This window comes from Lottia gigantea (genome assembly GCF_000327385.1).
Source record: "Lottia gigantea unplaced genomic scaffold LOTGIsca_59, whole genome shotgun sequence".
Taxonomy (NCBI): domain Eukaryota; kingdom Metazoa; phylum Mollusca; class Gastropoda; family Lottiidae; genus Lottia; species Lottia gigantea.
In genome coordinates this window covers 591353-604333 of record NW_008710013.1, presented here as the reverse complement: position 1 = coordinate 604333, position 12981 = coordinate 591353, and the positions used below count along the sequence as shown (strand labels likewise).

At 35.1% G+C, this 12981-nt stretch overlaps 1 protein-coding gene across 1 annotated transcript; it reads left to right on the top strand.

The window, feature by feature from the left end:
• Positions 1-3693: 3693 nt before the first annotated feature.
• Positions 3694-7254, top strand: LOTGIDRAFT_235085 (hypothetical protein; the record flags this gene model as incomplete). The annotated part of the gene is made up of 6 exons (XM_009063629.1): positions 3694-3758; positions 4262-4348; positions 4748-4847; positions 5252-5455; positions 5976-6774; positions 7215-7254. The coding sequence occupies exons 2-6, from the start codon at positions 4310-4312 to the stop codon at positions 7252-7254; spliced, it is 1182 nt and encodes a 393-aa protein (XP_009061877.1). The 5' UTR covers positions 3694-3758; positions 4262-4309.
• Positions 7255-12981: the final 5727 nt, after the last annotated feature.

Sequence of the window (12981 nt, the reverse complement as noted above, 5' to 3'; positions counted from 1 at the left end):
TTTTATACTCACCATCACATAGTCCCATGTCAGAAAACGATCTCCTTGGTTGAGCCAAAGTACTACATTTTCGGTCAATTATTGGGCATAATCTGATACGTTAAAAAGAATGCTGCCCAGAATGGCCTCAGATACATCGATTTGCACAATTCCAATTTTTAGTCGAAGTTGGTGGTTCTTGCAATTCCACTTAAACTTATCGAATAGACAACAACATATTCAGCAAAATTCGCAATACTGACGTCGTAAAACGCTTATTTTTATAGAACAACAAACGTCTGCAAAATGATGACATTATGGAAGCCGGCTGCGGCCAAATCTACTCTCGACTTCTCGCCTTTTTCCTCGCCTTTTTCCTCGCTTTTTTCCTCGCTTTCTCGACTTCTCGCCTTTTTTCTCGCTTTCTCGCCTTTTTCCTCGCTTTCTCGCCCTTTTCCTCGCTTTCTCGCCTTTTTCCTCGCTTTCTCGCATTCTCGCCTTCTCGCCTTTTTCCTCGCTTTCTCGCTTTCTCGCCTTTTCGTCTTTTTCCTCGACTTTTTCATCTCTTTCGGGCCTTTTTCCTCGCTATAAATATCTATGTATCTATTGGATCAAACTGAATTTGATTTCGATACGTTAATAAACAAATGGATCGTTAATTTATTAGTTTGACCTAGTTTTGATGTTTGTCTTTTTAATGGCTCAATAGTTTTAGTTGGAACCTTCAGAAAAATAATATTTTTATATTTCTCTGTAATAAAGCGTTTAATTTGCTTAAATCTGTACAGTAGTTTTCTTGCAATTAACAAAAACAATACAAACTTACAAAGTAATATTTAGCCTAGGCCTACGTCATAAGCTTATAGAATAGTTTTGGCGTTTAACGGCTGGATTTTTTAAGTTAAAACTTTCATATATCATTATTCAGGGACACATTTTTCTTGATTTTGGTATATCTTTTTGTCACAAATTTGAGCTAAAAAAAAAAAATTCTTTTGTGTACAAAAATCGGAATGCCACCGTTGAGTGAATATCAATCTGAAAACTAAACACACATACCTTGTTACAAAGAACTTAAAAAAGAAAACCCTACAGACTCCCCAAAACAGTTTTTTTTAACAATGTGTCCCGGTCCGGTTTTTCAAAAGTTTTTATGTTTGATAGGCTATTTTTGATAGACAGCTTGTGAAGATATTCGATAACACTATAAATACTCTTTCCTTTCAAATTACACAAGTCAAGTTATAAGTCCTGTGCCTGTGCTTTCGTAACTATGTCATTAGTACCAAATTACAACCTATACACCCTAAGATTTATAATTGGTTGAAAACTAAATTCCAGATCATGTTTATCATGGCATAAGACGTCAGTTATAAATGAATACTTATTTCATTGATAAATTGAATCCAAGGACCATAGTTATAATATTACAAAATAGAAAAGGAGACGCATTTGTTTGTTGCCCATCCCATTTCGTAAACATATATATACAATTTTTATTCTTTAATAAAATTGACTTAATGCTAGATTCTCATTCGATTACCAATAGTGTTAGGGTGTATTGAGACGAGTCTCAAGGAAAGCACTGGCCTAGGTCACAGAGTAATAGATAAGTCTATTAATTATGTGAAATTAGTTAGTCATTAGTATGATTTTAGTTGAAAAGACACACACACAAACATACACTGCAGTCCTGAAATAAGTATTCCTTGAAATCTAACTTAGAAATCGATTAATTTATTGATAGAACATGATACATTTATATGAAGAAATCTATGCTCCTAGGATGAATGGACATTGTTCAATGGTTCAAGTTGAACGGTGAAAGAGGAAATTGCTAAGATTTTGATTTCTTTTGTATGCTTCAACCAAACGTTTTGTGTATACATGGAGAAATTTGTTCTGAAGTTCCGAGTAATGGCGTTTGACTATTATGGAGGCTTTGGTAGCTGTAGAATCAAATGTCGTTATAAAAGGTATTATCTGGTTATCATGTTGAATGTTGTAGACGTCTAAGCTTAGGTTTCATGCTAGATTCAAAATCAGCCTGTTGGGTGCAAATTCTATGAAATCTTAGAATTTGAGATTTAATTATTCAACAAAATGTGTGCTTCGGGTGGAATGAAGTAAAAGTTGGTGTGTATCAGTTTCCTTAAAAAGTACTTTAATGTCAAATTCTTTAGAAGAAAGAAAGTTGTTGCCTTTGAACACCGTGGTGTCCAAAAAATCCATGCTGTTTTCGCTGATATTTGCTGTCAATTTCACTGAAGGGTGGTGGTTGTTTTAAATTTCGAAATATTCCCAGAAACGTTCTAGAGTATCGGACCAAATGATAAAAATATCGTCAAGAAACCGCCCATAAAATAAAGGTTTAAACGGTGAGATATTTTCTCTATCTCCCTCTCCCACTCGGCCATAAAAATATTCTCATAACTAGGGGCAAATCGTTTGCCCATAGCAGTTCCAGATGTTTGTAAATATATTTTTCCATTAAAAAAGAAGTCATTGCGCGTTAAACATAGTTTAAGTAAATCTAAAATCTCTGTATCAGGTCGATCAGAATACGGATATCGAACAAATGCCTTACGGACGGCGTCAAGACCAACATTGTTGTCAATGTTGGTATACATACTGGTTACGTCCAAAGAATTGAAATACGCGTTTTCGGAAATGTCCAATTTCTTGATTTTTTCAACAAAATCGGTTGTGTCTTTCAGATAAGAAGGGTGTTGGCATGCTAGTGGCAGCAAAAAGTAATCTATGTATTCTGAAACTCGATATGATTCGCTAGAACAATTAGAAATTATTGGTCTACCTTTAGGAATTTTGTTGGCAACGGACCACTCAGTTTCGGGATTTCGGAAGCGTGAAAATGTGTCGTTGGCGAGGCTTGGTGGACGTCATATTGCTTTTCTGAAATAAATTTCTTTTTTACCAAATTTTGTAGAATATTGTTTATTTCTCGTGCAGTTTCCAAAAAATAGGTGTATCAAGTTGGCGATAGTGATTTGGATTGTTCAACTGTTTATCAATTTCAAAAATGTAGTCATCGCGATTTTGAATAGATTGAACAGACCGACCGACATGGGTACCGATTTTAAATACAAAATGCAAAATACCGTATGCATGGAACAACAGAAAATTAAATTAAATTAACAATTTGAAAAAAAAATGTGCACTGATAAAGATGAATGAAGGAAGGAGAGGAAAAAGGCGAGGAAAAGGGCGAGGAAAATTTGGCTCCCTTTTTCGCCTTTTTCCAAGCTTTCTCGCCTTTTTCCTCGCTTTCTCACCTTTTTCCTTGCCATTTCCCTCGCCTTTTTTACCCTCGACTTCTCGCCCTTTTCCTCGCTTTGTCGTCTATCGACTTCTCGTGCGAGAAGTCGAGTGTATTATGGCCACAGCCGGCTTCCATATGATATTAGTATCTCGTTACGCATAAAAAGTTCAGAAAACCTCTTTACAATCTCTTTTAATCCTCTTAGGCTTTTTTTCGATGTGCTATAATTCACTCTCCCATAATTCAGTTGCATTGAGGTGACCTAAACTAATACGTCATATACATGTAGGTTTATCTCCATGTATATCATAACACTTATAGGCCCTATGCTACGTTGTAGGTTATTGTCGCTTACATCATTATATTGTAAAACCGGATTTTTATACAGTACATCAAGAAGGATGTAAAATGAAGGAAAATTTACATGGCTCGGATGAAGATATGAACAGATTTTCTTGAAGTTACATAATTAAGCGGAAAATAGACAGTTGGACAACGGGTAAGCTACAATGTACCTCTACAATGTACCTACAGTAACAATGTATGTACTTATTTTTAGATTGCTCCCTTGGGCAATGCTACTCGTAAAATACATTCCACAGTTTATGATTTTACAATTTATTTTGCTATGTTTATTAGAGTGAAACGATAAATTCCTTATTTATAGCTTAATCATTATTATGTATATGTATATACATGTACTCTATTTGACAAGGCCCATTCATATATGTAGCAAAAGTATCATATCAAAAGAGTACAACTTGAAAAACTATATATATATATATATATATACGATAAAATGCACTTCAGTCGCCTACATCAATAGAAAACAATGTAAATATAACAGGGTTAATTGCAATGCAGATATCAGCTTTATGATAATTAATACATAATATTGATATATATCTAACAGGCACTTGCACACTCACAATTTGTGGTCCACTAAATGTATCGAATCAAGTACATTTGTAAGTAAATGGTTAACACCTCATAATATTCCAGGTTGGGGGAAAGTGATAATACCAATTGATCAGTAACCTTTGAATTAATATGGATAGTAAAGACGAACCAGTTCCTAATGCTAATCAGGTAAGGATGGTTCCCTCGATACGTATCTACTGGCACACTAATATATATATTCAGCTGATTACAACATGCATCTAGTCATGCGCAATGGATATAATGCATTTTTCTTTTACAATCACTGATCACAAAGACTGATACAGCAAAGTTCCCTGACTATGTCCAATGCCAAGTGTTGTTAGAGTCCCAAAATCCTTGTTTTCCCACATTCCAGTCGTTTATGTATAAAAAATTTCAGGCAAATGTACTGTTATAAGCTTATTGATATTTCAATTCTTTTAATGGAACAATTCCCCCTATATTACACACTGTAAACCGCTGGATGTCTTCACAAATTAATCTTCACTCTTCAGGACTTTTCCATTTAATATGTGTGAAAACGTCATTTTGAGTATTTTCTTGCAGCGCCCAGCATCCAAACTACACGTCCATGTACAAGGGAAACCAGACCATATGGCAGTTGGTACTAAAAATACAATAGTATTCTTTCGTGCTACTTCAAAAGGTAGATGAGGATAAGTAAAGCCAACTTTTACACAAACTTTTCTTTGACAACGTTTTTGATAAATACTGTTTCATGTATCCATGGTACTTTTTAAATGAAAACTCGTATTGATGCTTCCTACAATGAAACTTAAACGGTTTCGATTACCAATAAACAAATTGAATATTACTAAACATGTTTGGATAAGTCATTTCATATAAAAGGCTTTCGATAAAATAGTTTTTAGGTCTTTGTAGATAAACCGAAAGTCGTATTTTTGACGGGAGCATTCAGGCTGTTTTTGAAGTTAAAAAATTAAAAAAGAAAAAAGGCTTTACCCCATTAAACTGGTTCACAAATGTGTCCCCTCTAAAGGGCTTTTATTTATGTATTATCTATGTCTTATCTAATGTTTTTTTTTTCAGACGATGATACTAACAACAATAATATTCAGAGCGGTGTGACGTCAGACATTGTGATTCTGTCTGAAAAGAATGAAGTGAAATGTAAATATAAAAGCAACCCTGGTGAATCTACAATTATTACTATCGGAAACAACTGTGATATAGTTGAAATTGCTATTAATCCTGATCTAGAACAGAAATTGAAAGAAGCCGGTGAATTTCAAGGTAAATAAATCACAAAATGTTTTATTTTCTACTTAATGGTTTCGTATTTGGGTTTCTGTTGATTGATAATTTCTTTAAACGATTTTAAATCCGTGTATCACAATAAAAGCGAAAGAGTTCATTTGAAATTTGGTGTTAATATGTGGTTTGGTGAGATTTCAGGAAAATCAAGACAACTATTTGACCAGAGGTCAACGTTCATGCTTTCAGGATCATGAAAAACATCATTACTCTTAACGGTGTATGTTACCTTGTCTGACAAGTTATATTTTGCGATTTTTCGATGAACGTTTTTTCAGTTGCTCTCCTATCTATAGATGTAACCAAATAGATTGAAATTGGCTTTTATTTTATTTTACCCAGTAAAATTCGGCAAGCCTACCTCATATGGAAAATTTAGGAATTATTCATATTGACATATAAACTATGAGCATTTTATCTTGAAGGAGTAAATTAGATCTTTGGAATGTCTTAAGGTATCTACAATATCATACCAATTTTGCATTCCATTATTTTGTAGTAACCAAGGGAGATAAGTTGGTCTCTATTAGATGGAAAAACGATGATAATTGGAGTAATGATGAAGAGGCATACTGCGAATGGAAAATACGTTTCACTAAAGACGGGAAAAAAGTTGATACTCTAAAACTCGAGAAGGAAATTTTTGAAAAAATGGTAGACGAGAACAATAACGACCTACGCGATTTGGTGACGGAATTGATAACAATATATAATGCTAAATTACAGCATATTGAAAGTGGATGTATACAACTAGTCTTGTCTACACAATCACCTGAAGATGCACGACGCCTTGAGAAGCAAAAAGATGAACTCAAAGCCTTATTGCATAGAACAATTATTCCAGAATCCATTGAAATAGACCTTGAATTTCAATCCACAGATTCGTCTCAGGAACAGGATGGTCTTGATAAGGAAAATCCCGTGTCAGGTGAACACAAGATGCTTCCCAAAGATGGTCAAATATCACTTGAAGACGATCCACTTTCTGATACTGAAGTCGAAAAAGTTAATATCCAAGATGAAATTGTAAAACCGCAAAGAGCTGGTAGAGTTTTAAGTCAGTTCATTAAACTGGAGCCAGTCAGTGGTAATATGTTTGACTCTAATCAAAAAGAGAGAGTACTGATTGAGAAACGCAGTATGAAACGAACTGTTGGCTCTGGACCTCAAATTCAACAGTTCAAGGAAGTCAATCCTCCTAATTTCGAGGCCATGACAGCAAGAGAACTTTGGAGCAGTCGTCAGCTTATGAGTCCAAATAGCGAACCAATTAGATCTCCAGAAAATGTAGACATAAGGTAAGATTCCATTTTTAGCAATAATCCTGCAAAATTTTAAATGCAGGATCATTTAGAATGAAGTTTCAAAACTTTTTATGTTTTTGATAAAGGAGTTTATTTTATTCGCATATGGTCTGGTCTTGTTTATACTCATATCACTTATTCAAAATGAATAAAGTTTAGTATATTGATACAGATAATGGAAGTCAAATCTTTGAATTTAATTTCAAGGTTCGACACTAACAACCATCATTTTAAACGATGTTCCTATAAAATATAAATTAATTAGACATCAGCAAACAAGTTAAAGGTACAGATTCGCCATACTGGGGAGTTGCTCTGGGTCTTGAATGTAAATAAGTCTTCAGAAGTACTGTCAATGTACGAAATAGGCATAATTCCTTCATAAATACCCCAATCTAGAAATATCACTTTCTATTTCTATATGTATATGACAGAGTCCCCAGAAAAGACGAGTCGTATTTTGACTTTGACTAAGCTAGAAAAAATCCTGTTTTGAAACTAAGGTACGATCGGTCTAACGGATGGCGAACTGTCCCTTTAACAAAGCAATTCATAGAATAGCAAAAGAGGGGTGTCCAACTGTGTATTGTAATAGAGCTTTTATAAGCCTTTGATAATAAAATAAAATTTAAAAAATTTCAGCTTTCCAATTATGTCTGAAGGTGAACAAGGAATAACGAAATTTGATATAATAAACGAAGAAAATGTTGGAAGTTCGAGAATGTCTGAGCCTACGGACTTCGAAGTAGCCGGCAAAAGCTCAGATGGGGCTGCATCTCTTGCTATTATCACAGCTAGCACCTCAACATGTAGTTCTCGAAACACACTAACCTTACATTCAGCAATTAAAAACCACGAGGACGTACAAAAGGTCTCCGCTTTACTGGAAACAACCGTAGACGTGGACGAAAAAGATGATACCGGAAATACAGCCCTCCATCTAGCCGTGCAATGCAATAACAAAGTGGTGGTACAGTTATTATTGCAAAGAAACGCCTATGTCGATTGTGCAAATGCAAATTTAGATCAGCCTCTTCATTTAGCATGTGTAGCAAATAAACTAGATATCGTGGCTTTACTGTTAGAGAACAACGCTTCAACGCACAGTACAAACGTTGATGGTGATACTCCTCTACATCTAGCAATGCGTTTCGGTTTCATGGAAGCGATTGACTTACTGTTAGAGAAATTAAAATATCCCGACACGAAGAATGAAGTGGGAGATACCAGTCTCCATGTTGCAGCCAGATATGGTATTTCGGCAGCAGTAACTAAACTCGTTAGGGCAAGAGTATCCATTGATTTGAAAAATGGTAACTCAGAAACCCCTCTTTTAGTTGCTGTCAAAAGTAATAAGCTTGCAGTCGCCAGGGCGTTGATAGATAATGGTGCAAATGTGAACTGTGTAGACCAGCATGGAGATAGTCCGTTACATATAGCCGCTTCAATGTTTATGGATGATATTGCTCATCTATTACTAGATCACCAAAACATTGATGTGAACATTTACAACAATGAAAGATATACACCCGCCTATCTTGCCAGAGGAGGTATTAGACATCGGTTAACGATGGCAGGCAGCAGTACTAGAAAAGGTTGGGGTTGTTTGATGATGTAGATGCCGTTGGATCAATCATAGGCAACTGCCGATTGTGAAAGACTTCCTTGTGTTAGTACCACTTTATAGTAAGATTTGTCTATATGTAACTCACCACCTACAGAACCTGAAGGTAAAACATTGTGTACTTTTTTTGGTGAAATCCATATTCTGAACAAAAACTATATTAACTATATAAACAGATATAATGTTTTATTTACGCAAAACAAATTGATCAAGACGTTTCTGTCGTCACCATCCGGTCAAGTATTGACGAAACGTGGCTTCAAGTTATGGACCAAGACCAAGTAGGACGTAAAACTCAATTCATTTCATTTCATTTTATTTCCAATCTGTGGATAGAAGACAATGTTTAAGTGGTTACGGGAAGCGATAGAATACTGCCAAATACCTTTAACGAATTAATTTAAGCAATTCTTTTACTTTTAATATTTATATCCTATACCTTACTAATATTTTGTTATTGAAAAAGTTCGAAGGTGTAATAAAGAGGAAGAACAAGACAATTCTACAAGACACTATAAGTGAGAGCAGTAATTGGTGGCCTTGATGTTATTCAGTTCAGTTCTTGTTAAAAGTCAGCTACGTTGTCATCGTAGATATCACATTTTTGTATAATTTACTACCAAAAGAGATAACTTTTGTGCAAAATGTAACTGAAATTTAATATAAATAAAAAAATATCGGCTTTCATGAAGTCAGAGATTTTGTTTCGGTGAGTGCAGCTTAGGGTCTACTCTTCCAGTGCAGAGTCTGATATGTCATTTATATTTCATTGGATAGGCACACGTCAGTTTTCTTAAGTGATAAGTTTCATTTGTTGGCTTTGAGTAATATAGTCTGTCGACTACTATAAGATGATATTTATTGCATTTACGCCCATTTTGGGCAGAAAACAAATATAAACAGTACATTAATGTGAAAAGATAAGGTGAATATAGATATAATATAGATATATGATGATACATGCAGAATAGTTTAAATAACAATGGTGCTTAATATATAGAACATGTGTACAGATGCCTTGGTCCTTTGTATGCAGCATACAATTATGAAAACGGTTAATAATGCGAAAAGATTAAATGAATATAGATATATCATACGTGCAGAATAAGCATCAAAATAAATACAAAATATAGAAAACAAAGTAAAGTAAAGGTCCCTTTTTACGTTCGTCAAAAGCAATATACACAAAACGCGAAATGTCTTTTGCTATAAAAGGTGGTGGGTGTAATATGATATGAAGGGATAGGCATAAATTTGTATAATAAGAATAACCGGGTGTTATTTATTTCTCTCGGAGCTGGGTGTATCTGGGACATACTAGTAGAAAATGATGTACAACCTGGTGGAGATCCCAATGCTGACATACTCTTTTATTTATAAGGACATGTCTGTGCCGATCCCTCTCTATTACCAAAGGATGAACACTCTGGCGTAGGTTCGTAGTTTACTCTGTTCCCCGTGAATAAAGGCAGCGTAATAGGTTTCGAAATGGTTTTCAATGGTTGATCTAATACATTTTGAAGATTGATTGATATCGATATTGAAAAAATCAATGAGATACAAGACAGTCTGCGTCCAGGAATTTCGAGTGGACAAATCATCAGTCATGCAGAGTATAAAAGAGGATTTTTATACGCCCACACGTAAGATGGGCGTATATTGTAATCACCCCGTCGGTCCGTCGGTCCGTCCGTCCGTCCGTCCGTCCGTTCACATTTGGCTCGTGCTCACTCTACAGGCTACAGTTCTTTATGGATTCTTTTGACTTTTATTTTGTGTGTCAATGTCATTATGAAGATGATCCCTATTGATTTTCGTGATGATCGGATAATTCGTGATGATCATGTCCGGTCCTGGAGATTTGTTCTTCTTTAATGATTTAAAGAATGAGAGATCTCGTTATAAAGAGTTTTATTGATTTCAATAATGATCAGAAGACCCTTGTCTAGTTGACCTTCAAGCTTAGAATTCGGTTGTTTTGGAGTTAAAAAATTCGGTGAAACATATCCCATTCATCTAAAGTGATGGAAATTTCATTATCAAAAATGTCAAGGTTTTTGCGGATATCTTGATGTTGTATAGTGTTCCGAAAATAATTTAGTTAGATATCCAGATACATTTTCTTAACCTACAATTATGTTGATATTTACTGTGTCGAGGAAGAATATTTCTTGGGTTTACTGAATAGGGTTTGATAACACACAGTGGTCAGATAACTAATACAATTTTTTTAGACAGCGAATATTTTGGAAATGAGAGAGATCGGTCAAGAACCTGGAGCGTTTACACAGGTTTTATCTCCTAGCATATCCCCGATACAGCGTCCGTTGAGAATACATAGAGACTTGTTGTTTGGCATCATCTACTAAATTTTGTAGTTGTTTCTTCCCGATAGAAATGATTTTTTGGTATTTAGTGACCGATTGAGGGAAGGTCTTGTCAAATGAGGAGGATCTCATTTAATGAATTGGTTCTTGCATTAAAATCTCATCCTATGATCACATTACATATTTTGCTAAATTAGCTATATCGTTTTCAAGATTATCGAACGGATTTGTTTTCAATCTGCCAAGTAGAGGATCTTTTTGGGATATAAACATAAGGAATCTACTGACTTTTATTTAATTCTATTCACATCACCAGCCTTGGTTTTGTCCATCACGTAAATGTTCTGGTAAATGTTCGTCTAAATTGTCTCACAGTTTTTACCATTAATCAAAACCCTGGATAAGTTTATGGTGTAGCTAAACTTTGGCGATGAAAGTTTTATAATTTCGGATTCACTATTACCCAGTTTATCAAGTTGTTTGCTTATTTTAACCTCCCATGGCTGTTGCATATTGCCATAAAGAAGTAACAGTTGCGGCTAAATTCTGTATACCCTGTATTAAAGTTTAAAACCATAACACCACCTGATGATTTTTTTTTTCAAATTTTAACCCTTTGTCCTTCGTTCAATAAGTTGCAATAGCTGCACAATAGGATTGAAATAAAATATAAAAGTGGCTAAACATTTATTACATTTTCAAGTAATAATCCAATGCAATAAAAACAAGTAATTGAACAATGAATGAAAATTACATACAATACATATAAAAACAAATATCGAAACATTTTTACAACATAAAATCCCAAACCCACACGTACTTGTATAAAAAATGACGTTGTGTCTATTGTTTAAAGTGTTTTAGGGATTAAGCATGAAAAATTATGCATAGCCTGCTGGCGAAGATGTAGATCGGAATGCACATAACGCTGGAAGCACTCGCTGGACCAATAACCCAGGAGTTTGATATTGCTATCGCTTAAACCGACAGAAGATGCCCAAGAGGCGGCACCACGGCGAAAGGAGTGTCCGCCATAGAGTTTATAGTTTAACCCAATGACATGCAAAATATACTGAAAAGATCGCAAAAAAGTATTGTAACCCAGGAAAGAGCCATTTTGCAACAAAAAGAGCGGGGAAAGCGGAGTACCTGGAAGGCATAAGATATTATGAAGCGCAGTTACTGGGCAAAGCGGGTGATTTTGCAAATGAGGCAATAATACAAAGATATCCTTAGTGCGAAACTGAATCGTTTTAGTGACTTTAAGTCGAACAATTAAACCTTCATTTGTAATCTGGACATCGCGTCGTTGTATATCAACAGCCGGATCAAAATGGTCCTTAATAAGAAAATTAATCGGTCTAAGGAAGCCAAAAAAACCAAGCAAACAAGCAGCCCAAAAAATTTTGTTGTTATAGTTTTGTAAATCCAAAGCCGCGTGGATTTTAAGAAGCAAAGTAGGCGTGACAGGTGTTTTACAGTTTTGACCTGCCCCTAGTTCTCGCTTGACTCCAGTCAATAAATGTTGAACAGTCCAGCTCTGAATAGGATCGGTTAAATTGTTCGACTTATATAACAAAGAAATAATATTCAAATAAGATCTAATACTGCTATAAGTAAAGTTTTTGACATCAACAAGATAAGCTATATACATTTCTATAGTAGCATTTTTGACAGGAAACACTGGAAGAGCATATTGCCTACAAAAGTCCTTAAAAGTCTTCCAGTGTGTTTGATAAGTTTTGCGAGTAGTGTTAGCCCATCCCTTGCCTTTCAAACGTTCCACTGTAGAATATAGCCGGTTCAAGCCCCATTCTCGGGGAACCCCACCTATAAGTAAAAAACAAAGGTGTCACATGGTTGAGAAGTTCTGAAGCGTGGAAGAAAAGATCATAACTTCCCAAGACGCTATAAAGTCGGCTGAGTTGATCTGGTTCATGTAGCCTCGAAGCAGCATCAGCAGCAATATTAAGTCGACCAGGGATATATCTGGCTACTAAGTCAAAGTTAAATATGGCTGACAACCAAAACAGGAATCGCAAGAAGCACATCAAGCTACGATTGCGAGATGGCTCTTTGTTTAACACATACTTGGTTATCATATTATCTGTGTTCACAATTACTTTCTTGTTTTGCCACTGAGGTCCCCAACGTATCGCAGAAAGAACCACTGACATGGTTTCTTTGATATTAATGTGATCATTGGCAATTATAGGCAAATCCAGATTCCAATTTGTATAGAAAAAATCA